Source organism: Ochotona princeps, chromosome 17 (genome assembly GCF_030435755.1).
Source record: "Ochotona princeps isolate mOchPri1 chromosome 17, mOchPri1.hap1, whole genome shotgun sequence".
Lineage (NCBI taxonomy): Eukaryota > Metazoa > Chordata > Mammalia > Lagomorpha > Ochotonidae > Ochotona > Ochotona princeps.
Window position 1 is genome coordinate 3,337,386 of NC_080848.1, and position 24,827 is coordinate 3,362,212.

The window sequence follows — 24,827 nt, forward strand, 5'->3', positions numbered from 1 at the left end:
GCAGGAGGCGAAGGGGCGGGCCGGGGCGGGCTTCGGCGGCCGGGGGCGGGGATTCGCGTCGTTCCGGGCTGCTCTTAGAGCCGGACCCGCGCGGGCGCCACGGACACCCGTCGTCGTCGTCGTCTCCGCTGCCACAGCCTGCTCAGCCGTCACCATGAACCCGGACCTGCGCAGGGAGCGGGCCTCCGCCACCTTCAACCCGGAGCTGATCACGCACATCCTGGACGGCAGCCCCGAGAACACCCGGCGGCGTCGGGAGATCGGTGAGGGCGGCGGGTCCCACCTGCCTCCTTCCGCGGCGTGGACCCCTGGGGGAAAGGAGTCGGGGGACGCTGTGGGGGCGCACGCCCGGGGTCCCCCCTTCCGGGGACTCGCACTGGGAGCAGTGTCCCTAGGCCGGCCCAGGGCTGGGGCGGGGGTCTGTCCAACCCCTTGATGACCCTCACTCCCTTGCAGAGAACTTGATCCTTAACGACCCCGACTTCCAGCATGAGGACTACAACTTCCTCACGCGCAGCCAGCGCTACGAGGTGGCTGTCAAGAAGAGCGCGGCCATGGTGGGGAAGATGAGGGACTTTGGCATCGCAGATCCCGAGGAGATCATGTGGTTCAAAAAGTAGGTGTGCACGCAGGTCGTGCTGGCCTGCGGGGTCAGCCAGCTGGGCATGGGAGGACTCAGACTGGCCAATTCCACTCCACCCTATTTTGCAGCTGAATGTGTGGGACATAGAACTTCCTTTTGTGTCTGTGCTTTTTTAGGTGGGGGACGGCATCTCTAGAATGCAGGAGTTCTCACGCCCCAAGAATGTTGCCAGAAAGTTCTCTGGGCCCCCAGCCACTCACTTTGGAGCAGGGTTAATATCTGTGTTTCTCAGTTGCAAGACTGAAAGCAACAGCCGATTCCATCCCATGATTGTGAGGCTGCTGGATTTAAATGACTGGGACTCCATGAGAATGGGTGAGGGACCCAAGCCACAGAATGAATATCAGGCGTTTCCAGGGCCCAGGGTTGTGGAACCAGAACTGTTTATAAATGGCTGTCTTGTGCAAAATCAGAACTCTGCCCTGTGTTCTAAATAAGAACTGTATTATTGCATGATCTTAGGACAAGAATCTTTGAGCTTGTAGCATCTCTTGTCATATATGCCAGGGCATTTCCTCTTTTGGATTTCCATGGTATAGAGGAACCCCAGTGTTTGACCCAGTACAGATTTGGTTTTCTGAGTGCTGTGTTTCTAAGACCCAATATGTCACAGGTTTGGTGTTTCTTGTACTACTTACTACTGCGAGTGCATTTTTTTTAAAGACTTATTATTATTGGAAAGCCGGATATACAGAGAGGAGGAGAGACAGAGGAAGATCTTCCACCTGATGTTTCACTCCCCGAGTGAGCCACAGCGGGCCGGTGCGCTGGAACCTGGAACCTCTTCCAGGTCTCCCACACAGGTGCAGGGTCCCAAGGCTTTGGGCCGTCCTCAACTGCTTTCCCAGGCCACAAGCAGGGAGCTGGATGGGAAGTGGAGCTGCCGGGATTAGAACCGGTGCCCATATGGGATCCCGGGGTGCGTTCAAGGCCAGGACTTTAGCTGCTAGGCCACGCCGCCGGGCCCGCGGGTGCATTTTCAACGTAACATGAATGAAACGATTTCTTTTGGTCTGCAGGACTTTATTTTAGTTCAGTCATTTTTTTAGTTAAGTCATTTTTTTTGTTAAAGATTTATTTATTTTTATTGCAAAGTCAGATATACAGAGAGGAGGAGAGACAGAGGAAGATGTTCCATCCAATGATTCACTCCCCAAGTGAGCGCAACAGCCAGGGAACCAGGAACTTCTTCCGGGTCTCCCACACGGGTGCAGGGTCCCAAGGCTTTAGGCCGTGCTCGACTGCTTTCCCAGGCCACAAGCAGGGAGCTGGATGGAAAGTGGAGCTGCAGGGATTAGAACCGGTGCCCATGTGGGATCCCAGTGTGTTCAAGGCAAGGACTTTAGCTGCTAGGCCACGCCGCCGGGCCCTAGTTAAGTCATTTTGCGTCTGTATTTATTTTTGGTGTCCCAGTGTACTCACCAGCTCCCAAAGACTCTTCCTTGTTTTTCAGTTTGTATTTTGTAGCTTGGGGGTATGGAGGTGCAGTAACTCCCAAAGCATCGTTACCAAATGACATGAATCGGGTTTTAAACTTCTCCACGTCAGTGAGATTTTATCCCTCATTAAAGTCACAAGCAGAGCAGAGCATTCTCCGTGGGTGTTGTTTTCCTCGCTGGGTGATGCCCTGCCAGTAAGGGCTGGGAGAGTTGATTTCCTAACCAGCTGCAGTTCATGTGTAGCCAGCTTGATTGGATCACAGTGGAATGGAACAGAGTCCTTTATGTGGGTTAAAGGTCTGGGGACAACAGCCAGTTTGTTGTAACATTTTTTCCCCGTACAAAGTACATGTATCGAAGTACAAACCTGAGGCCCCTGTAACAGCCTCCTAGGGTCTGCATAGCCTGTGCACGGAGATTGGTTCCACTTAGAGCACTGGGGAGTTTGTCCAGGCAAGCACCAAACCTGGCCTTCAGAGTCCCCTGGGCATTGCTGTCCCAGTGGTTATAACCCGGCCGTGTTTGTGTGGGATTCAGAAGCAATGAATAATGGAACCAGTGAACTATGGCATAGCATTAATTGCAAGTTATGTTGGATTTCTTGTTGAAATGGGGCAAAATGCTAGAATTGAAATACAGCAGTATTTCTGAGACTTTGACATTTACTTATGTCTTTTTTTAAAAGGAGTTATTTATTTTTATTGGAAAGTCAGATATACAGAAGGGGGAGACAGGAAGATTTTTCATCTGATGATTCACTCCCCAAGTGGCTGCACCGGCTGGAGCTGACCTGATCTAAAGCCAGGATCTAGGAACTTCCTCTAGGTTTCCCACATGGTACAGGATCCCGAGGCCTTGGGCTGTCCTTGACTGCTTTCCCAGGCCACAAGCAGGGAGCTGGATGGGAAGTGGAGCTGCCGGGATTAGAACCGACGCCCATATGGGATCCTGGCACATGCAAGACGAGGACCTTAGTGATTAGGCTACGGTGCCGGGCCCTGCTTATGTCTTTTATCTTACTACAAAATGAGATTTATGGGCCCGGCAGCATAGCCTAGCAGCTAAAGTCCTTGCCTTGAAGGCCCGGCATCCTATATGGGCGCCAGTTCTAATCCTGGCGGCTCCACTTCCCGTCCAGCTCCCTGCTTGTGGCCTGGGAAAGCAGTCAAGGACAGCCCAGAGCCTTGGGACCCTGCACCCGTGTGGGAGACCTGGAAGAGGTTCCTGGTTCCCGGCTTCGGATTGGTGCAGCACCGGCCGTTGTGCTCACTTGGGGAGTGAATCATTGGATGGAACATTTTCCCCTCTGTCTCTCCTCCTCTCTGTATATCTGACTTTGCAATAAAAAATAAATAGATCTTTAAAAAAAATGAGATTTATCAGGGGTTATTATTATTATTCCAAAGGCAGAGTTACAGAAGGAGAGGCAGAGGGAAGGAGAGCTTCCTTCTGCTGGTTCACTGCCCACGTGGCTGCAGTGGTGGGAGCTGTACCCTGCTGAGGCCAGAAGCCAGGTGCCTCCTCCAGGTGTCCCACATGGGTACAGAGACGAACGCACTTGGGCCATCCTCTGCTGCTTTCCCAGGCCATTTGCTGGGAGCTGGATCAGAAGTGGAGCAACTGGTACCTGAACTGGTGCCCATATGGATTACCCGCACTTCAGACAGCAGATTAGCAAGGTATATCACACTACTCACCCCTATGAGATTATTTTGAAGTTAGCTGAATATTAGTGACATTCTTGGAGGTTTGTTGAGCATTAGAACTCAGTGCTTAAGAAAATGGACCTTAGTAGCTAGGGAGGATACATTTTCCTAATAGCCCTTCCTGTAATTTTTGTCTTTTAACATACATGTTGCAATGAAAAGAATTCTAAAACCTGAGAGCAGTTTAAACATCTACTGACAATCATTCATGGGTTTTATTTCCCTAGTTTCTAGAGCTGGCTTCTGGGAATGCGCCTATAGAAAGGATTTAATGTAATTTCAGAACAATCACCTGAGTTTGAATTGATTTTCAAGAAGCCTCAAAGAAAAAAAAAAAAACAAAGCTTATTCTTTTTAAAAGAACATATTTGGTAGTCTAGTTTGTGTCCCATGTTTTTCACTGTTTCCTAGAATTATTTTCCAAGCCCCAGGATACTTGGCCACATTGCTTTGCTTTCTCAGTTCCCTTATGGGAGCATGAGTGTCTTACGTATTCACCATGTTCAGTAACTGAGTTACAGTATAGATATATTTTTTTCCTCCGAAACGTTTAGGAAGGGAAATAGGAAATGGGTAGATGCTGGCTGATTGCAGTAAGAAGTGCTTGTTGTGGAAGGCCGTGCTGTTGCTCCCTGAATTAGTGACCGGGGCTGTCATGGCTCATCCAGCTCCTGCTGCCTCCTCAGCAAGGCAGCGTGTGTTACGTAAAACGCAGAACTTGTTCTCGGAGGCACACTTATCTCCCAGGAGACCAAGTCATCTCTTCTGTCCATGTCCTTGCTCTTGCTGCCTCTAGCTTAATACTTGACTGTGAAAATCACAGACATTTAGGACTAAGTGGGGGTTGACGTGTTAGCCAGTCAGTCCTCTCTTGGTGTTTTGAAATCTGTCCCCAGCCTCTCTGAAAAGTCATTTTCTGTCCTCAGCTTGGGGCTGACAATAGTGGCAAAGGAAGTGTTTTCGTGTGATGCCAAAGACCAGCTTCTTTTGGCTTGCACCTGTCTTAGGACACAGAGGCGTTCTCTCTGGTCCATTCTGTAAATTAATTAATTTTGGTTAATTCATTAATTCATTTTGGTTAATTGGTTAATCTCTAAGCATATACAAAGAGAGAGAGTTTGCAAGTGGATTATGTTTGTATAAGATAAATGGATTACGTTTTGTATAAGAGGAATTTATTTGTGTACGCTTGTTTTGGAAATAGGAAAATGAGAGTATATTATGTTTACTGTTGGCTTTTCTTAGATTTGTTTATTTGAAAGGTAGAGTGACAGATCTTTCTTCCATCTGCTGGTTCACTGCCGGCTCACTGCCCAAATGGCCACCACTGCCGTAAGAATGTCAGCATGCCCCTTCTCTCCCTTAGTTCATGTCCTGCTTATTATACAAACCAGGTGAAACTTGTGGTGACACCGCTTTCAAGTCCTGCCTTTATTGAGCACCAGTTGCCTGGTGTGCATTTTGTGCTTTAAGCTCTTCAAGTATGCACTGTGTGAAGATACAAAATACTCTTAGAGCGTCTCAACATAAGATAGCTAAGGGTATCCAGTGTGTCATGACTGCCTGGTAGATTCTATGACAAGGTGGTTAAGGACTGAATTTCTTTGTAAGTGCAGTTAGGTTCCTAGACTGGATGGGGCTGAAGCACACAGCGCAGACGCATTATCTGCCACCTCGTGTGACCTGGGGAGCCCTCGGGGGTCCGCAGGCCTCCCTGGGATACACGTGTTCTCCTCTGTATGTCATCCTTACATTATCTAGGGAAAGACAGTTCCAGTTCTTCCTTAGGAGCTTTTGGTTACAGCTCTACCAGCAAGTATTCTATGGAGTTCCTTTGATTGTCAAGGAAAACCTTAAAATAAAGCAAAACTTAAGAAGCCACACATTTAAAAATTAACCCAGTCAAACCACCAAATAATACCAGTAAAACCAAAAATAGTTTCAGGTGAACACTTGGCTGGCATTTGTTTCCTGGATTAAGTATAGAGTTTAAAGAGGAATCCATCTTTAGAATGGTTAGAGGGAGAATAAATACCATCGGGTCCTGCTGTTGGCTTTTCAGGTAGTAAAATGGCAAAATTGATTTAAATTTACTTTCATAAGGAAGAGGTTTACATGTCCCCTGTACTTTATCCCAAGGGCCAGGCGGCTGGGCAGGCGTGGGTGGTGTGTCTCCCCTGTCATGCTACGGGCTGAGTGGGCGGCGGGCTGTCTCACCATCCCTGTCCTGCAGGCCACATCTTCCCACTTCCCTATCCTGTGGGCCACTTCTCCCTGTCCCCATACTGCGTGCCACGTCTTCCCCGTCCTGGGGCCATGTCTCCCCATCCTGTGGGCCGTGTCTCCCCATCCTGTGGGCCGTGTCTCTGTCTGGAGTGCAGCTTAGACCCTTGTGTTTTCTCTCCTGTAGACTGCACTTGGTCAATTTTGTGGAACCTGTGGGCCTCAATTACTCCATGTTTGGTCCTACCTTGCTGAATCAGGGCACCACTGCTCAGCAGGAGAAATGGCTGCACCCGTCCAAAGGACTCCAGATAATTGGCACCTACGCCCAGACGGAGTTGGGCCACGGTCAGTCCACGTGTGAGGGGCCGTGGGGAACCCACCCCAGGGCTTCAGTTAACAGACGCTCCGGCATTGGATTTTTTTTTAATTGCTACTGTGTAATTTTGGATTTTATTTTTAAATTATTGAATCACAATTCAGCTTCTGGTCTTCTGGTTCACTGTTCACTTCCCAGTGCCTTGGCTCAGGGCCCTGGTCTTTAACCATCCCTCAGGTTTCTCTCTTCAAGCCTTTGACCATTGCTACGTGTAACCCCTCTTCACAAGTGCTGAGTACTTTGAGAAAGTGTGTCACAGCACCCATTCTGCTGGTTGGTATAGCTCTGTCAGAAATTCTTGAGAGGGTTAGTGCCTCAGCGTATTTGAAAGATACTCTTCTTAATGGAATGAAAAGTATGGGCTTTAGTTGTTTTTTTCTACATTTGGAAAGTTATTTGAAAGGAAGAGAAACAAACAGATTTTTGTCTGCTGGTTCACTTCCACAACAGCCAGGGCTGGGCCAGCTTTCCCTGCTGCCTCCCAGGCTGTACATTGGCAGGGAACTGGACTTGTAACAAGAGCCAGCACCCAAACCCACTGCAGTATGGGCTGCAGGTTTCCCCGGGGTGGCTTCACAGCACCTACTGCAGAGTCTCAGATTGGAGCTTCTGAATTCATGGCGAATTATCACAACAGAAGGACTAAAGAAAGGCCTGAGGAAGGAATGCAGGTGTTAGGAGAATTTTGTGTTTGCTTTGCAAATTGGAGAGCATTCTCTACCAGCAGCTGAGAGATCTGCAGGTTTGGGTTATGGTCTAACATTCTGGAATATCTTACTGAATGCCTAACTTCAGGATGACCAGGACCACCATGGCAAGGCTGAAGAAAGGTTTTCTAAGGGAAGAAAGAGAGCATTCTTTCTGTGATCTTCTTCTTCTGAAGATTGTGTGCGTGTGTGTATATGTGCATATAATCTGATTTGTATTCTAGAACTTGTGATGTTTTGTTGTCATCACTGTAGAAGTTGTTTGACCCACTGGTCATGCCACTCATCGTCGATGTGGACTGTGTTATATTCTGAGGCTAATTAGAGTTTGGCTTGAAGTTTCCACCTCTACTTGTGGAATACACTGAACATACACACATAGCCTGAAATTTGACTGGAATGAGGAGAAAGCAAAGGCATGGACTTTACTGGTTTGAGTGAACAGAAACTGGACGACCGTGGGCAAGTTGGCATTTTTTAGTTTTCTTTCTCTTTTGCTTCTCGTTTGGGATGTTTTCTTTTTGAACACATTTCAACTCAATGGCTATAGTCTAGGGAACAGCACTGTATGGTTAGCTCTATTTTGTTGCTGGATTTTTGTTGTTTGTATTCTTTGTTAACTTCTGTTCTTTTCCATGCGAGCCAATCAATGTGCATCTTGTGATTGAATGGACACACCGTCTTTCAGCTACTGAGATTGACGGTAGAGCAGTGTGTATAAAATGAAATCTTAAGTTCCAACACTCCAGAAAATTTATCAACAATAATTATCTGAAGTGTTCTCATAGAATTAGCTGTAGTTTTGGCTTTGGGATTTTTTCCTCTTACGTTGCCATGAGTAGAGACTCAGTATAGTTCTGGCACATTCTAGGTTCCTTGAAGTTCAGCCACCTGTTCATTCTTCTAGAATGTCTTCTCTGAAGGACACAGAGAAATTCCAGCACACCTGCTCTGTGGATCTCTGGCCTTAACAAAGGGCAGAGGCATGGGCCCAGGAGGGCTCCCCTTCCAGGGATTGCCGTGAGAAGAACAAACCTATAGAGATTGGTCATACTGTTCCCTGTTCACGGGTGCTGATGCAGTCTGACAGCGAGGAGCAGCTGTCTCCCCTCTGCCAACACAGGATGGAAAAAAACATCTTTCCCACCCTCTTCCTCCACACCTCAAACCCTCCCCACCCTAATCAGAGGTCCACATGGGCGTACATCCCTGTTAACTATGTAAACTATCAATAATAAAATAAAAGCTTAAAAAAAGAAAGAAAGAAATTGGGCAGATAACTAAAGAAAAAGGAAAAAGAAAATTGGTCCACAGCGACTGTGCTGACCACGCAGGTCATTAGGACACAAAGGCAGGATTTTTCTTCTCAGATGTTTGACCCTTTCAAGATCCAGGCGCTTCCCAGGGTTGCTCCTTGCCTTTCCCCATTATTGTTTAGAAATGGATTGCTCGTGCAGTGTAGTTTTTGTCCTTGAAGATGTAGCATCTTTGCAGATTGCTATCATTTATGCTTAAATATGAAGTAAAGCACCTTTCTTTAAAATCTGATAGACGGCGCCCTTGATTCTTTGAGGCCCAAATCCCGCCCCCCCAGCCGGGTCTCCTCTCTCCCCAGTGGTTCTCCTTCCTCCTGGCCTTCCTGAAAACGTGCGCCCTGAGGATTACTTGGGTTGTTCTGGTTTTCACACTGCTGTTGAGGGTCAAACTTCTCTACGGAAACTGTCCTGAGTGTTGTCCTTTTGGGTATCTCTGAAAGTGATTACTACAGTGCAGGATAGGAATGAGCATCTTTAATGCTAGTGCCGCATACACGGAGACATTCCCTGCAGCACTTCCAGGGTCAGTTTATACGGTGCTTAGTGGTTTAGCTCCTTCAGCACAGTCACTTTATTCTTACCCGTTTAATGTATGTCTGCGAGTTGAGGTTTTAACTTTGCATTGCTCATGAGTCTAAATGTTACTACATGCTTTGATTTGCTCTTTCAGTTTCCGTGAATAAAACCTTTTGCCTTTCACAGATGAGCTAGAATCTGACGATGATCATGTCGTGTGCATGTGATGGGTTTTCATTACTTTCTGCCTTGTTAAACACTTTACCTCCTAATCAACACATCTCTCTCTGAGTAGCTACAAATTCTCCCTCCTACATTTTGGAAAAGCTTTTTTCTTTATATATATGTATATATCGCTTTGATTTGTGTGTGGAGGAAGGATGAACTTCTGATTTTCTAGGTTTCTATTGTGTATTCTTTCCTGGTGTGTTCTTTCTGGTTTATTTTAGGGTTTTATGACAATTTAAATTTTCTTCTGTTTGTTTCCCTTCTAACATAAATATTAGCTTGTTTTTGCTTTGTGTAATTTTAAATCTAGTAGAATAAACCTGTTGTTACTTTTCAAGCTACATGCATATTTAATATTCTTGCCTGCTTATTGTTGTAGATGAATGCTTGATCTCGGTTTGTTAAATTCTAAAAACTAGAAACTTGACCCAGCCTTGGCGGTAAAGCGTTCTCAGGCAGTGCTGCTCCTTTCAGTCTCCTCAGCCAGGAATCCTGTCTTCTTGCATTCATTCCATGAGGTGATTCGTAGTTTTTCTTAAGTTTTTAATATTCCGAGCAGAATTACTTGAATTTCATTTTGTTTCAAAGATGTGTTTATTTATTTGAAAGGTAGAATGGCAGAAAGATCTTCCATCTGCTCATTCACTCCGCAGACAGCCACAACAACCACAGGGCTAAATCAGACTGCAGCTAAGAGCTGGGACCTCCATCTGGGCCTCGGGGGCCAGCCGTGTGAGTGGCAGGGCCAAGGTACTTTGCCAGGTGCCTTGGCCGGAAGCTGGGTTGGAGTGAGACTTAAACTGGTGCTCCAGTATCGGTGTTGGGTGTGGTGTCTCAGGCCGTGACTTAACCCTCTGTACACCGGTCCCAGTTAACAACAGCGTGTAGCTCTTTCCTTCCTTTGGTGAATCACTGGAGTGTCTATTTGAATGATCCTAACAACACCACAGTTGATTTCCCCACCCCCTCAGAACCTGCAGCTTTTCGCAATGCATTCATCATTTCTGGTATTTCCTAGGGTTATGATCATGCTGTTCATAAAGATGCTATTTTTCCTTTCCTTTTGTTGCACATTAGTAATTTAATCATTTTCTGGTATTGTTTGCCAACCTTGTACATTTGGAAGAAAAAAGACTGGGGAGCCTTTTGTTTTATTTTAATCACTAGTGTGTTATCAAGTAAAATGTTGACATTTTGTACCTTAACAGTAAATTATTTTAAAATAATTTGTAATTTTTATCATGCATAACCAAATTTTTACAACAAATGCTTGATTTAAATCAGAAAGCTATAACTTTTTCAGTAATATGTAAATTTAATCCACGTATAAGTAATCCTTAATTAATTATTAAAGATTTGTTGGGCCCAGAGTGGTAGCCTAGTGGCTAAGGTCCTTGCCTTGCACGTGCCAGAATCCCATATGGGCACCGGTTCTAAAACTGGCAGCTCCACTTCCCATCCAGCTCCCTGCTTGTGGCATGAGAAAGCAGTCGAGGACGGCCCAAAGCTCTGGGACCCTGCACCCATGTGGGAGACTCGGAAGAGGATCTGGGCTCCTGGCTTTAGATTGGCTCAGCACCGGCCGTTATGGTCACTTGGGGAGTGAATCATCGGATGGAAGATCTTCCTCTCTGTCTCTCCTCCTCTCTGTATATCTGTCTTCCCAATAAAAAATAAAATCTTTTAAAGCTTTGTTCATTTTTATTGGGAAGGCAGATTTACAGAGAGAAGGAGAAACAGAAAGATTTTCCATCTGCTGGTTCACTTCTCAAGTGGCCGCAATAGCCAGAGCTGAGCTAATCTGAAGCCAGGAGCCTGGAACTTCCTCCAGGTCTCCCAAATGGGCTCAGAGTTCCCAACGCTTTGGGCTCTTGTTCACTGCTTTCCCAGGCCACAAGCAGGAAGCTGGATGGGAAATGGAGCTACCAGGATGCCAGCACTTACAGTCAGGGGACCAGCAGTTGAGCCATCTTGCCAGCCCCATAATTCTTATTTATTCACAAGATACATTTGTCTTCTGAAAACATTCTCAGTCTTAAGATAGTTTCTGATTTCTATTAGTTTTATCCTTTTTTTTTTAAAGAGTTATTTGTTTATTTGAAAGGCGGTTATAGAGAGGAGAAACAGATCTTCTATCCACTGGTCCACCCCCCAGATGACTGCAACAACCGAGGCTGGGCCAGACCAAAGCTAGGAGCCAGGAGCTTCTTCCAGGTCCCACATGTAAATGAGTGTAGATTTATAGGAAGTTGAAAAATAGAACCTCGTGTTTTTGTGAAACCTCCACCAGGCTTCCACAGTGATGGCACCTAGTGGGATTTCCACTCGTGATTCTCCGGGGTTTTTCGTCATGTCGTTACGGTATCCTCCCCCGAGTCCTCTGGCCATGCTGAACTGGAACCCTAATTTCTCCAACTAGAAAACAGGAAGGGAGATGATGAGACTCTTGCCCTTGTTTTGCCATTTCCTCTTTGACTTGAACAAGGCACTTACCCCATCTCAGCCTTGTTAATTTCTTCTCGGTAAGCTGAGGGGTTCAGTCATGAATTCTTTGATTTCTGCTGATTGTTACCTCAGAGCACTGATGTCCAATTAGGAGGAGTTTGTCTGTCTTTGGCAGAGTAGTGTGCCTGGTCGTTTTTCTCTTTATTTGGAACAAAATGTTAGAGAAATTTAAAAATTGGAGGGTTGGGTAGGCTCATTTCTAAGATAAATAGGATAACCACAACAATGTAGAGCAGGCAGTTTGGAACTGGAAGTTAAGCAGTGCCAATAGCATGGAAAAATACAAACACACATAGAGCTATTTCTTGTCCGTAGAAATAAATTCACAAGGAAGTCTAAGATGTTTGTAAAATTTAAGTAGAAAAGAATGACTCCAGAAAGTGGATTTAAATTTGGTCAAACTAAGAGGTTTATTATCATTAGTGATAATGCCCATATAATCAAGTGAAGAGCTTGTTATGCATGAATCTGTAACTTGTATTATGGTCTTCACTAGAAATTGCATGTCTTTAATTTCTGAAATTTTGGGATGAAGAGCACTGTCAATTTTTGTATTAAATTGTTTCCTGTCGAGCGTGGCTGGAAATTTGATGTAATAAATCTATGCTGGATGTCTTGTGGACAAAACGGAATATCCCAGCCTAGAAGCACTGTTGAAATTGCACCTCAGAAAGAACCTTACTCTCCTGGGCCCCTCTGAGAGAACTACTGAGTTTTACCTTCTCTTCAGAGCAAATCTTGTACCAATAAAATTCTCCATTCCACACACCCTTTCCAAAGTTGTGTGGTTTTTGTGTAGTATCAGCTTTGGAATCAGTAGCCCATCCTTGCCAGCCCCCTTGCCCCCTGGAGAAAAGTGGAAATTTCCAAGAGCTAAAAGTAATACAGAAAGAGCAGTGCTCCCATCCGTGATGAAATGCACACGCTAATCATACTCACACACGGTTTTTTTTCTCCTCCCCTCACTCTGTCTGTCCCAACTGTAACTCTCTCCCACCTGGTGCCCTTCTTCCTGCCGCCCGTCCTGGGTGTTTCTGCGAAGCTTTGTGCACCGAGGGCGGCCTGAGCCTCTGGACCTTCACTTGGGCATGTTCCTGCCCACCTTGCTTCACCAGGCCACCGCAGAGCAGCAGGAGCGCTTCTTCATGCCCGCCTGGAACTTGGAGATCATTGGCAGTTATGCCCAGACAGAGATGGGTCATGGTACAGTGTGTTCAGTCTACTTCTGGGTTGGGCGGGCCCCATGAGCGTGTTTGCAGTGTCCGTTGTGAGCCAGCAGCAGCATGGCGGTGTTTCTGTGGAGTCCCAGCCAAGGCCATGTCGCCCACTGAAGGGTGATGTTTTACTGGCACCCCTTAGGCCTTGCTGACTTCAGCTCTGTAGGATTCAGGCCTACAGAGCCTGAACTTGTCCGTCTGTCCTTTGTTACTGCTTCCCTTCACAAAGACCTGAGTGTACTTTGACAAATTCCAGAAGAAATATGAGTCGGTAGTGTATGTTTTGACTTAGGACTTGCTGTAGGAAAAGTGAGTTGTTTATTTTTTTTTTAAAGATTTATTCATTTTATTACAGCCAGATATACACAGAGGAGGAGAGACAGAGAGGAAGATCTTCCGTCCGATGATTCACTCCCCAAGTGAGCCGCAACAGGCCGCTGCGCGCCAATCCGAAGCCGGGAACCTGGAACCTCTTCCGGGTCTCCCACGCGGGTGCAGTGTCCCAATGCATTGGGGCCATCCTCGACTGCTTTCCCAGGCCACAAGCAGGGAGCTGGATGGGAAGTGGAGCTGCCGGGATTAGAACTGGCGCCCATATGGGATCCCGGGGCTTTCAAGGCAAGGACTTTAGCCGCTAGGCCACGCCGCCGGACCCATGAGTTGTTTATTATAAACAAAATGTAATGTTTTGTTCCTTGAAGTTGTAGTTTGAGTCAGTAAATCAGGAATTTCTGAAAGTGGCTTGGCTAGAGGTTAGAAAAAGCAAGACTAGTCATGCTTCCAGGCTGTTCCGCCCTGTGCCTGCCACCTCCTTTTCTTGCACTGCCACCTGCCTTGCTGCACAGACATCCAGGATGTCGGAGGTGGTAGCCATCGCTGTCATCCTTTTTGTGTTGGTGTCTGTCTGCGGTCCGTTTGCTTCTGTCTTTCTGGTTTCTTCTCAAGCTTCAGAGAATTAGTGTCTGCAAGTTGCTCCTTATTCCTGCACAGCAGCCTCGGAAGCAGAGCTGAGTGACAGTGGCCTTACGCTCAGCCTTCCCAGGACGAGGGCTACAACACTGTTGGAAAACTCTTTTTATCTGTTCTAGTTCATATGTTATCTTTTTCTTTTTTTCCTGCAGAAGTGTCTGTTTTAGTAAAAGGAATCTTATGTGTCTGGTTTCTTGACTCCCACTCTGTAAGCAGACCATGTCTCTTACTCCACATGGAAGTTTCTCTGTTTCAAAGTTTAAGTGTTTAGCGAGTTCTGGTTTTATCAGAGTAGTCTGGTAGGAGGTTCACAGCATTTGTTTCAGTATAGTGTTATTAGAGTGTCACCTGGAACATTTTTCTAGAACCTTAGAAATAATTTTTGGCATATTTGTGTTAGGATTTCAAACAAATTTTTATCCATCTCCAGGAAGCATATGAAACTGTATAGTCTTCTTCCCCTCACTAGTAAATTGGCCGGTACTAAGCAAAGACCTGGCCCCAGGAATCTGTAGGGGACTCATGTCTTCCTATTGGGCTTGTCAGACGTTCACAAGTCATTGTTTCCGGAGAGGTGGTCCTGTAGAGCGTTAGCATCCCTCCTGTGGATCCAAGTGGAACGTGGTGGAGAGGTGTTCTCTAAAGCAAAGTCACTGGTCTCGCTCTTCCCCCAACAATGAGAATACCTTTTTCAGTTCTTATTTTCTGTCTTGGCCATCGTTCTGAAAGACTTTTTCAGTTTACAAGAGCATTAGCTGAAGTTTCTTCCTATCGCACATTCTTATTCTTCCTAGTATGCACAATTCCAGAAAGTGGAAGTTGTATGGCGAACACAGTACACAGGAGTTGAAATGGTGTAACTGTAACTTGGAGACAAATTTCAAAGGATAGCAAACTCCCCTGTTGAATTGATATAGTGTGATCTTAAGCTTTGATTCTAAGCTGTCTTTGTATTTCCTTGCAGTTGATTCAAATCTGTCTGTTAAATGCAGAATCAGCAGATGCAAGACGCTTATGTTTTCAGCCTAGTGGGAAACCATGGGGACACAGGACATGAAGCATCTGGCTTAGCAGCCATTTGTAGCTCATCTACAAATGGGTTGCTGTTGTTGTTGTTGCTGTTTTTCCTATGAGATATTCATTTAAAGACTGGGTGGGAAATTATACCCTATTCTTATAATTTTATTTGCAGTAAATGTCATTTATTTCCTCAGGAACTCATCTTCGAGGCTTGGAAACCACAGCTACATATGACCCCCAAACCCAGGAGTTCATTATGAATAGTCCTACAGTCACCTCCATTAAGTGGTGGCCTGGTGGGCGTAAGTGACTATTTCAGTGTTTATTGGATGTTTTGAAGATTCACTACAAGGGTTTGTTTAGAATGCAGAGCTCATATGAGAACATCATTTTTCAATATGGAAAAAAAACCTGAAGTATTTTTTCACACTTTCTGGTTTTACTTACTTCACAGAGTACAGAAATGACAGCCACCTTTTTTGTTTAGATGAATAACTTTCAAAAAAAAAAAAGAAAGAAAAATTGCCACCACAGTTGCTATCAGTCATTCTTTATAGAAACTAATTGTTTTGATATGATTTATTTGGGAGACAATTAGAGAGCTCCTTCTACCCACTGTTTCACTCTGTAAATGGCTACAACAGCTATGCCTGGGCCAAGGTGAAGCCAGAATCCAGGAACTCTTTCTGGGTCTCCCATACGGGTGGCAGGAACCCAAGTACTTGGACCATCCTTTGCTGCTTTTGCAAGTGTTTTAGCAGGGAGTTGGGTCAGAAGTGGGGCAGGTGGCACTCAAGTTAGTGCTACAGTGTCGGATGCCAGTGTCACAGGTGACAGCTTGAATCAGTTGTGCCATAATGACAGCCCCATTACATTTTTATAAAATATAAGCATGCGGAGAAAATAAATATTTGTAGATATACTAACTACAAAGCCACTGTATGCCACAGAGCTTTTTGCAGTGATGGAAATGTACTCTGTGGTACCCAGTAGGTATTGAACAAGTGAAATGCCGCTAGCTGTCTAGGGAAGTGACCTTTAATAGCTACCAGCTTGTGACTTTCTACACTTGATCTTAGCCAAAAGGCCGAGAAGCGATCAGCTTGTGACTTTCTAAGCAGGGATGTTACTTACTGTCTCAGGAAAGGCTTGCTGGACACACTGGATAGGGTAGAATTGTATTTGACATACACTTTTCTCCTTTTGAAAATGTGAGAATGTTTGCTTACTTCTGTCTGACTTCATAGTTGGAAAGACTTCAAACCATGCAATAGTTCTTGCTCAGCTGTACACCAAGGGGAAGTGCTACGGATTACATGCCTTCATTGTGCCAATTCGGGAGATTGGGACCCACAAGCCTTTGCCAGGTAAGTGTTGTTCACCTGCTATTGTGAAGACGGAATGAGTGCTTTTCTTTTGCAGAAACAGGGAGGGGCGCAACCTTATAGGCCCCCTGAGCACTGACTGCTCATGACTCCCTTCATTGCTGCTAGGCATCACCGTGGGAGACATCGGCCCCAAGTTTGGTTACGAAGAGATGGATAATGGCTACCTGAAGATGGACAACTATCGTATTCCCAGAGAAAACATGCTGATGAAGTATGCTCAGGTATGTCCAATGAAAGCAGGAGCCTGAGGCGTTCTGTGTGGGGCTGCAGTGACTGCTGAAAACCATGGGTTAGAAAGGTCTGCTCTTCCAGAGGGGTAACACTTTTGCTTCTGAGACTGTTTTTACTGTGAACATGTTGGGAAACAATTGGCAGAGATGGTCAGCACACGCCGGGGTGTGCTTAACCACTGGCTCCAGGTGGGAGTTACCTGGAGGGCCAGTGAAGTCCAGATGGCTGAGTCATGCCTAGAGTTTCTTTCTTTCTTTCTTTTTTTTTTTTAAGATTTATTTATTTATTTATTTGAAAGATTTATTCATTTTATTACAGCCAGATATACACAGAGGAGGAGAGACAGAGAGGAAGATCTTCCGTCCGATGATTCACTCCCCAAGTGAGCCGCAACGGGCCGGTGCGCGCCGATCCGAAGCCGGGAACCTGGAACCTCTTCCAGGTCTCCCACATGGGTGCAGGGTCCCAATGCATTGGGCCGTCCTCAACTGCTTTCCCAGGCCACAAGCAGGGAGCTGGATGGGAAGTGGAGCTGCCGGGATTAGAACCGGCACCCATATGGGATCCCGGGGCTTTCAAGGCAAGGACTTTAGCCGCTAGGCCACACCGCCGGGCCCAAGATTTATTTATTTTTATTACAAAGTCAGATATACAAAGAGGAGGAGAGACAGAGAGGAAGATCTTCCGTCCGATGATTCACTCCCCAAGTGACCGCAACTGCTGGTGCTGTGCCAATCCGAAGCCGGGAACCTGGAACCTCTTCCAGGTCTCCGACGTGGGTTCAGGGTCCCAATGCTCTGGGCCGTCCTCGACTGCTTTCCTAGGCCACGAGCAGGGAGCTGGGTGGGAAGTGGGGCTGCCGGGATTAGAACCGCATCCGTATGGGATCCCGGCGCGTTCAAGGCAAGGACTTTTAACTGCTACGCAATCATGCCGGGCCCATGCCTACAGTTTCTGACACACTACCGGGTGGGGACTAGGATTTAGTGTTTGAGTTGGTGCTTTTCCAGGGACCACGCCTGGAGACCCAAAGAACCACTCCACTGCCACTTAACAGAAGGAAGCCTCAGTCCCGCTCTTATCTCTTACTGCAGGTGAAGCCTGACGGCACCTACGTAAAACCGCTGAATAACAAGCTGACCTATGGGACCATGGTGTTTGTCAGGTCCTTCCTGGTGGGAGAGGCAGCCCGGTCTCTGTCCAAGGCCTGCACCATTGCTATTCGATACAGCGCTGTGAGGCGTCAGTCTGAGATCAAGCCTGGGTAAGGGTTGGGGTGCGATGGGGTGGACCTGAGGGCTGTCTTGGACTCTATCAGATGAGTAGAGTTCCCATTTGCTCTGCAGAATGAGTCGACCAATCAGTGTCCAAGGCCTACTCCTGGCTTCTAGGCTTCCCTTGCTTCAGAGGAAAGCTGAGAGGCAGGCTCTTGGTGCTGCAGGTCAGCTGGTGGGAGGATACCCATCTCCCACATCTCAGGGCCTGCTGAGTCTCTGCCTCCCTCCCCATGCCAGATTCCTGCAGATCTGCGTCCTAGGGGGCAGCAGGGACAGAGAGGCCAAGTGCGGGGTCCTTGGGAGACCCAGGTTGAGTTCCAGGTTTCCTGGAGACCGCCTGCTCCAGCCCCGGCTGTCGCGGATGTTTGGGGTGGATGCCTTTGTTTCTCTTCCTCTGTGCTTCCTTCCTCCTTTATACCTCCTTTCTTCTTCCATCCTTTCTTCCCTCCTCTCCTCCCTCTGCCTTCTCTTTGTCTCTTTTAAATAAAGAAAAATGTTTAAAAAGATGAAAATAACGTTATTATTGTTAAACTTCTAAGAATACTATTAAGAGTTTTACTACTAAGTTCTGTAAGTGAACTGTTCAGAACACTGAAGTCAGTTTGAAAATTCTAATTACTAATAATGACTTTAAATTGGCCGCAATAAAAGCAGCATCAAAACTTGGTAACTGGAGTTGCTGTCATGCTGCGTCCTGTGTGAGCACTGCTTCAACTTGCTGCTGTTCCACTTCTGGTCCAGCTCCCACTAACGAGCCTTGGGAAGTGGTGGCCATGTGGGAGACCCAGGAATTCCAGGCTCCTCACCTTGACTTGGCCCAGCCCTGGCCAGTTATACCCACTTGTGCAGTAAAACAGCACCTGGACTAATTGCTCTGTCTCTCCTCTCTAAAGAGCATTGTCTTGTGGAGGCAAATACCCTAGGGTTTTTTGTTTTTTGTTTTGTTTTTCTTGTTATTGTTTGTTTATATGATGGCAAAGAGACAGAGACAAACAAAATTCCATCCACTGGTTCACTCCCCAAGTGCTTGCTGTAACTGGAACTAGGCTGTCACTGGGAGCTGGGAATACAGTCCAGGTCTCCCTTGTGAGTGGCAGGGACCCAGCTACTTGAACCCTCAACTGCTGACTCCCATGGTCGGCATTAGCAGGAAGCTGGAATTGGGGGCTACAACCAAAATACTGCAACAGGAGACACAGCTACCTGGAAGCTTAACTTTTAGACCAAACACCTGCTCTGATGACCTAGGTTTCAGTGAAGACTCTGCGGAGTTCAACTGTGACTTCAGGCAGAGTCTTAACTCCTTGGTTTCCCCATTTGCAAGTTGAGACGCCAAGAGTAGCTACCTGCCACAGTGTGTGTGGGGTTAATCTCCTTAGTGCATTAACATGCTTAGACTGGGACCTGGCACTAGCAGCTCTGTAGAAACATTCACTTACTTATTTCTGTTTCCATGTAATTCAGTGAACCAGAACCGCAGATTTTGGATTTTCAAACCCAGCAGTATAAACTCTTTCCGCTCCTGGCCACAGCCTATGCCTTCCAGTTTGTAGGCGCCTACATGAAGGAGACCTATCATCGGATTAACGAAGGCATTGGCCAAGGGGACCTGAGTGAACTGCCTGAGGTGTGTCTTTGGTCCTGCTCTCTGTGGGCATCCTTCTGTTCCATGTTTGCCTGTTGGAGAATGTCTTGGGAAAAAAAATGTCCTGGAAAAAAAAATCATTCGTAATCATTCGTAGATTTTTTTTTTCTGATTGAAAGTGAATCAGATTAGGAAGTTATGTTTTATTTTGAAATATTTTTAAGTCTCAGAACTGTTGTACCATATTGGTCATTTGACATAGGGGACGAAGATGGAATTTTTTTGTGATTGTTGCTGTTGTTTTTTGCTGAGCAGGGCCGTGTAGGAGGGAAATTGTTAATTCTGGCCTGTGTGACAGCTGGTTTGCTGTATGGGAAGCTGGTGCTGTATGGGAAAGCTGTGTTCTCGCTGGGGTGCAGCCTGTGAGCATCACCCATGTTCTGAGGGCTTGTGCTTGCTCCCCCAGCTCCATGCCCTCACCGCCGGGCTCAAGGCCTTCACCACCTGGACAGCAAATGCTGCGATAGAACAGTGTCGGATGGCTTGTGGGGGACACGGCTATTCTCACAGCAGTGGCCTTCCAAATATTTACGTCACTTTTACTCCCGCCTGCACCTTCGAGGGAGAAAACACCGTCATGATGCTGCAGACAGCAAGGTGAGAGGCCTGACCCTGCCAGTCTGCCGGTAACCGAGCTCACTTCTCTTCATGGGCCCTGATCCCACAGCCTCTATACCGTGTGTATATGTCTGTTCCTTCTCTCCTGACTCATTGGTTTCATCTTTGGGTTGGACTGGAAAGCACAAAGCATCTGTCATGCAGCTCCAACTGCTGTGAAGAGCAGGGTCGGTAGGGACCTGTGCTGTGGAGGGCGGGGCTGGAAGGGACCTGTGCTGTGGAGGGCGGGGCTGGAAGGGATCTGTGCTGTGAAGGGCGGGGCTGGAAGGGACCTGTGCTGTGGAGGGCAGGGCTGGAAGGGACCTGTGCTGTGGAGGGCGGGGTCGGAAGGGACCTGTGCTGTGGAGGGCGGGGTCGGAAGGGACCTGTGCTGTGGAGGGCGGGGTCGGAAGGGACCTGTGCTGTGGAGGGCGGGGCCAGTAGGGACCTGTGCTGTGGAGGATGGGGCCAGTAGGGACCTGTGCTGTGGAGGATGGGGCCAGTGCTATAGTACAGCACATTAAGTTGCAGCTTATGACACCAGATCCTTGTATGTGCACCAGTTTACATGCTCCACGTGCCATCCAGCTGCCTGCTAATGTGTTTGGGAACACAGTGGAAGATATGCCATACACTCACCAGGGAGTACGACTCACATGGGTAATCAGAATGGATTTTCAGGCTGCCAGCTTTGGCTTGGCCTGGGCCTGGATGTTATTGCCATTCGGGGAGTTGAACCAGTGAATGGAAGATCTCTGTTTCTCTCCCTTTAACTATGCCTTCCAAATAAAGTAAGTTAATTAGGGGGAAGAGAGAGAGAGAGAAAGTGTGGTTGCTGTAAGTGTGTGTATTTGTGTTTCCTAGGTTCTTGATGAAAAGTTACGACCAAGTGCACTCGGGGAAGTTAGTTGGAGGAATGGTGTCCTATCTGAATGAGCTGCCCAGCCAGCGCATCCAGCCGCAGCAGGTGGCAGCGTGGCCGGCCATGGTGGACATCAGCAGTCCTGAGAGCCTCACTGAGGCATACAGACTGCGTGCAGCCAGGTGAGTTCGTCCTTGAGAGCAGTTCTGCGGCTGGGAGCACCGTGGGCCTGGCCTTGGAGATGGGTGAGCCCTGAGCGCTGCTAACTGCTTTCTCAGCCCCCAAGTTCCCTTTTATTTCCTAACAGATTAGTGGAACTTGCTGCAAAAAACCTTCAAGCTGAAGTGAGTCACAGGAAAAGCAAGGAGGTGGCCTGGAACCTGACCTCCATTGACCTTGTTCGAGCCAGCGAGGTCAGTGGGAGACACACACACACACACACGCACGCACACACACGCACACGCGCAGTCCACCTGAGCTCCGTTGACCTTGTTCAAGCCTTCGGGCCAGTGCGGCCAGTGGGAGTCGCTCACCACCACCCCACCTGTGCTGTTAGTGCAGAAGCCCTTGTCGTGGTGTGGGCTCTCCGAGTTCTCACCGCCTGTTTTGTTCTTTTTATCCAGGCACATTGCCACTATGTGGTAGTTAAGCTCTTCACAGAAAAAGTCCTCAAAATTCAAGATAAATCCATCCAGCCTGTCCTAAGGAATTTGTGCCTCTTGTATTCTCTGTATGGAATCAGTCAGAACACAGGAGATTTTCTGCAGGTCAGTATTTCCTAACTATGAGGGACCTCCTGAAAGTCTGCAGGTGCTGGATGTGGTGGTGGTGTTCGTTAAGCTGCTGCTTGCGAGGCCAGTTCAGGTCCCAGCTGCTCAGCGTCTAATCCAGCTGATGATGGCCCAGGTGTCTGGGCCTCTGCTACCTACATGGGAGACTGGGATGAAGTTCCTGGCTCCTGGCTTCAGTGGGATCCAGACCTGGCTGTTGCAGCCATTTGAGATCCCTGTCTGTTGTTCTGCCTTTCTTTTTGAAAGATTTATTTATTTTTATTACAAAGTCAGATATACAGAGAGGAGGGGAGACAGAGAGGAAGATCTTCCATCCAATGATTCACTCCCCAAGTGACTGCAAAGGCTGGTGCTGTGCTGATCCACAGCCAGGAGCCAGGGACTTCCTCCAGGTTTCAGACAAGGCTGCAGGGTCCCAAGGCTTTGGGCCATCCTTGGCCACCAGCAGGGAGCTGGATGGGAAGTGGGGCTGCCGGGATTAGAACCGGCATCCATATGGGATCCCAGTGCTTTCAAGACGAGGACTTTAGCCGCTAGGCCACCGCGCCGGGCCCCACACATCTTACTATTTACTTTGTTTTCTTTTAGGGGAAGATCATGACAGAGTCTCAGATCAACCAAGTTAACCAGCGTGTAAAGGAGTTGCTCACCCTAACCCGCCCCAATGCTGTTGCGTTAGTTGATGCGTTCGACTTTAAGGATGTGACCCTGGGTTCTGTCCTCGGCCGCTATGATGGCAACGTGTACGAAAATCTGTTTGAGTGGGCAAAAAAATCCCCACTGAATAAAACTGAGGTAAAAATAACAGCAAACCAAGATAGTGTCTTCACCTTTCCAAGCTCTGCCTTTAAACACTGAAGGGAAAAGGTCTGGCCAGGGATTCATCAGAAAGCTTAGGAAACACCACGCTCATTTCTAGCAGTCACTTTATGTCAGCTGCAAGTCCACAGGGAACTGGGTCACTCCCCGCAGCAAACACGGCTGTCATTGCCTTGAATGCTTAAATGTTCTCAAGCATCAGAAACACTAAACCTTCTCCAGTGAGCGTTCCCTGCTGGCCACCTGTGCGGCTCTGAGTCCCCGTGCCCTGAAGCCCTGCGTCCTGGGGATGAAGCCAATCCAGCATATCCACTGCCTCACGCATAGGCACTCCATATGGTGCTCCAAAAAGAAGGATTCCTTAACGTGCAACCACTATAGCGGTCTCATTGCCAAACAGATTAACAGTATCATAAAATGTCCCAGATTTTTCAGTGACTTCAGTATCTTCTTTTTAGTGCATGTTTGCCTTAGGGTTTAAGTCAGCTCCAGATTCACCTGGGACACTCCTTACTCGTGTTTCTTTCCTCCCTGCCCTTCCAGGTCCATGAGTCTTACTACAAACACTTGAAGCCGCTGCAGTCCAAGCTCTGAAACGTCGCCAGGGCCAAGCCTAACGTGCAGAGCCGCTGCGGACATCTGCCTGGACCCCGCGCCCAGCTGAAAAAAGCGCAAAGCAAGGGATAAATTAACCCCTCTCCTCTTTCTATAAATGAAGAAAAAATGAACAGATTTCAAAGATTAAGTGATTAAAAAAAAGATGTTTTAAGTGTAATTAACATTGAAAGAGACCTGTAAAGCATTCAGAAAAAGCTTAGGAAATGTAGGATGGCCATTTGTAATGCTGCTGGATCCCATAGGCCAGGCTTTTGGGACATAGCAGAATTTAACTACTAAGTAGTTCATTGTTTTCACATATGAATTACTAATCACTGGCTATACAAGTGTTTTGAAGCAAAGGTGTTCTTAAGGTGGGCAGAGCCCTCCTAAGTGCCCGGCTCACTGTCCTCCCACCGCTCCCAGGAGTCTGGCTAGAAGAGCAGAACTGGAGGACATGGAAGGGGAGAGAGACAAATGGAGAAATCTGCTGCGAATCAGCCTGTGCCGGGGCACTGTCCGCACGGCCGCCTGCCTTTGCCAACTAGCTGCCCCGGTCTATTCACGGTAGCATTTTCCACAAGTGACTGTTGCGCGGCAGGCCTTCTGCCGGACCCGGACCCCTTGCGCTGCGGTCAGGAATTTCCTTCCATTCAAAGGATGGCTAAGTTGCTGTAGTCTTACCAGATTTCCCTTTGTCCCCTGTGTCTGGAGATGAAATTGGTAACAAAGTGACGGTCCATGTCTGCCTCACAGCATTCCAGAAGACCAGTGAAGGAGAGCTCCTGGCACGGCCTCTCTGACTCCAGGGACCCTCCCAGTAGGGTGTTCTTAGATGAGCACCTTGGCATTAGCAATTAAAAGGCTTGAAAATTACAGAGTATTTGGCATTAAAAAAAAAAAAGTCACATGGGTCACCTCTTCCACCCAGAAGTAACAGAAAAGTCTTTTTTGACGTAAACTCCGTGTTCCAATTTTGGGTTCCGAGAGCCTAGTCATTGAGCTCTGGCTGTAGGATCCAAGCAAGTCCTGCAGATGCTGCTGCTGCTGTTGGCTCTGTTGTCAGTGTACTTGTAAGAGCTTTTATCTGAATTGCTGAATTGGCTTTCTCAGTTGAAATCTGATTTGTACAATGTGAATATGAAATTTATTCTTAAAATCAGTGTAAAACACCATAAGCCACTTTTTTTTTTTTTAGTCTGATAACTGTGTCTGAGATCTGCCTCATAAAACTAGTTGTTCTAGAATCAGCTTTGGGAATATGGTATAATTATATGTAATTGTGTCTTGGGGCCTAATATAAAGTTTCCTTTGTAGGAAACTGCTAACATGAAACTCTTCAGTTATAATGGAAATGCCGTGTGATGACAAAAGCCTTAATTGTCCTACCAGGAATATTAATAATTGTATTAAGATTGAGGATTAACAGTGAATTATATATTTGGGTATATCTTGACAGTAGTTTGGGTTCTGGAAATCACAGTAAACATAAATGGCTTATTACTGACTGTTAAATTTGGATTTATTGCAAGTTACTGTTCGAACCCTTTGCAGATGACTGGGCTGGAGCTGAAGCTGGGGGTTGTTTGACACCTGCACAACCCAGGTGTGCAGCCCTGGGAGCCAGCCAGCTGAAAGAGGCTGTCTTCTCTCCATGGCCCCTCCCAAACTCCCCACCTAAATCTGACCTTTCATACTGTTTTTGTTGACATTAGATTGCCCTGACCTTCATCATTGTATTCAAAGAAAGTC

The 24,827-nt window shown here is 47.0% G+C and overlaps 1 protein-coding gene across 3 annotated transcripts; it reads left to right on the forward strand.

Moving 5' to 3' along the window:
• Nucleotides 1–4: 4 nt before the first annotated feature.
• ACOX1 (acyl-CoA oxidase 1) lies at nt 5–23,206 on the forward strand. Of its 3 annotated transcripts, none has more exons than XM_004592897.3 (14): nt 5–263; nt 457–616; nt 6,199–6,359; nt 15,063–15,170; nt 16,116–16,235; nt 16,362–16,477; nt 17,582–17,751; nt 19,229–19,391; nt 19,816–20,006; nt 20,871–21,050; nt 21,176–21,281; nt 21,492–21,635; nt 22,248–22,454; nt 23,022–23,206. In XM_004592897.3, exons 1-14 carry the CDS (start codon nt 155–157, stop codon nt 23,070–23,072), a joined length of 1,986 nt encoding a protein of 661 aa, XP_004592954.2. In that variant the 5' UTR covers nt 5–154; the 3' UTR covers nt 23,073–23,206. The 3 variants fall into 3 exon arrangements, with proteins under 3 accessions (XP_004592954.2, XP_004592953.2, XP_058531259.1); XM_004592896.3 differs by lacking the exon at nt 6,199–6,359 and adding an exon at nt 12,705–12,865; XM_058675276.1 differs by lacking the exon at nt 5–263 and adding an exon at nt 12,705–12,865 and having other exon boundaries at nt 477–616.
• The last annotated feature ends 1,621 nt before the right edge of the window (nt 23,207–24,827 follow it).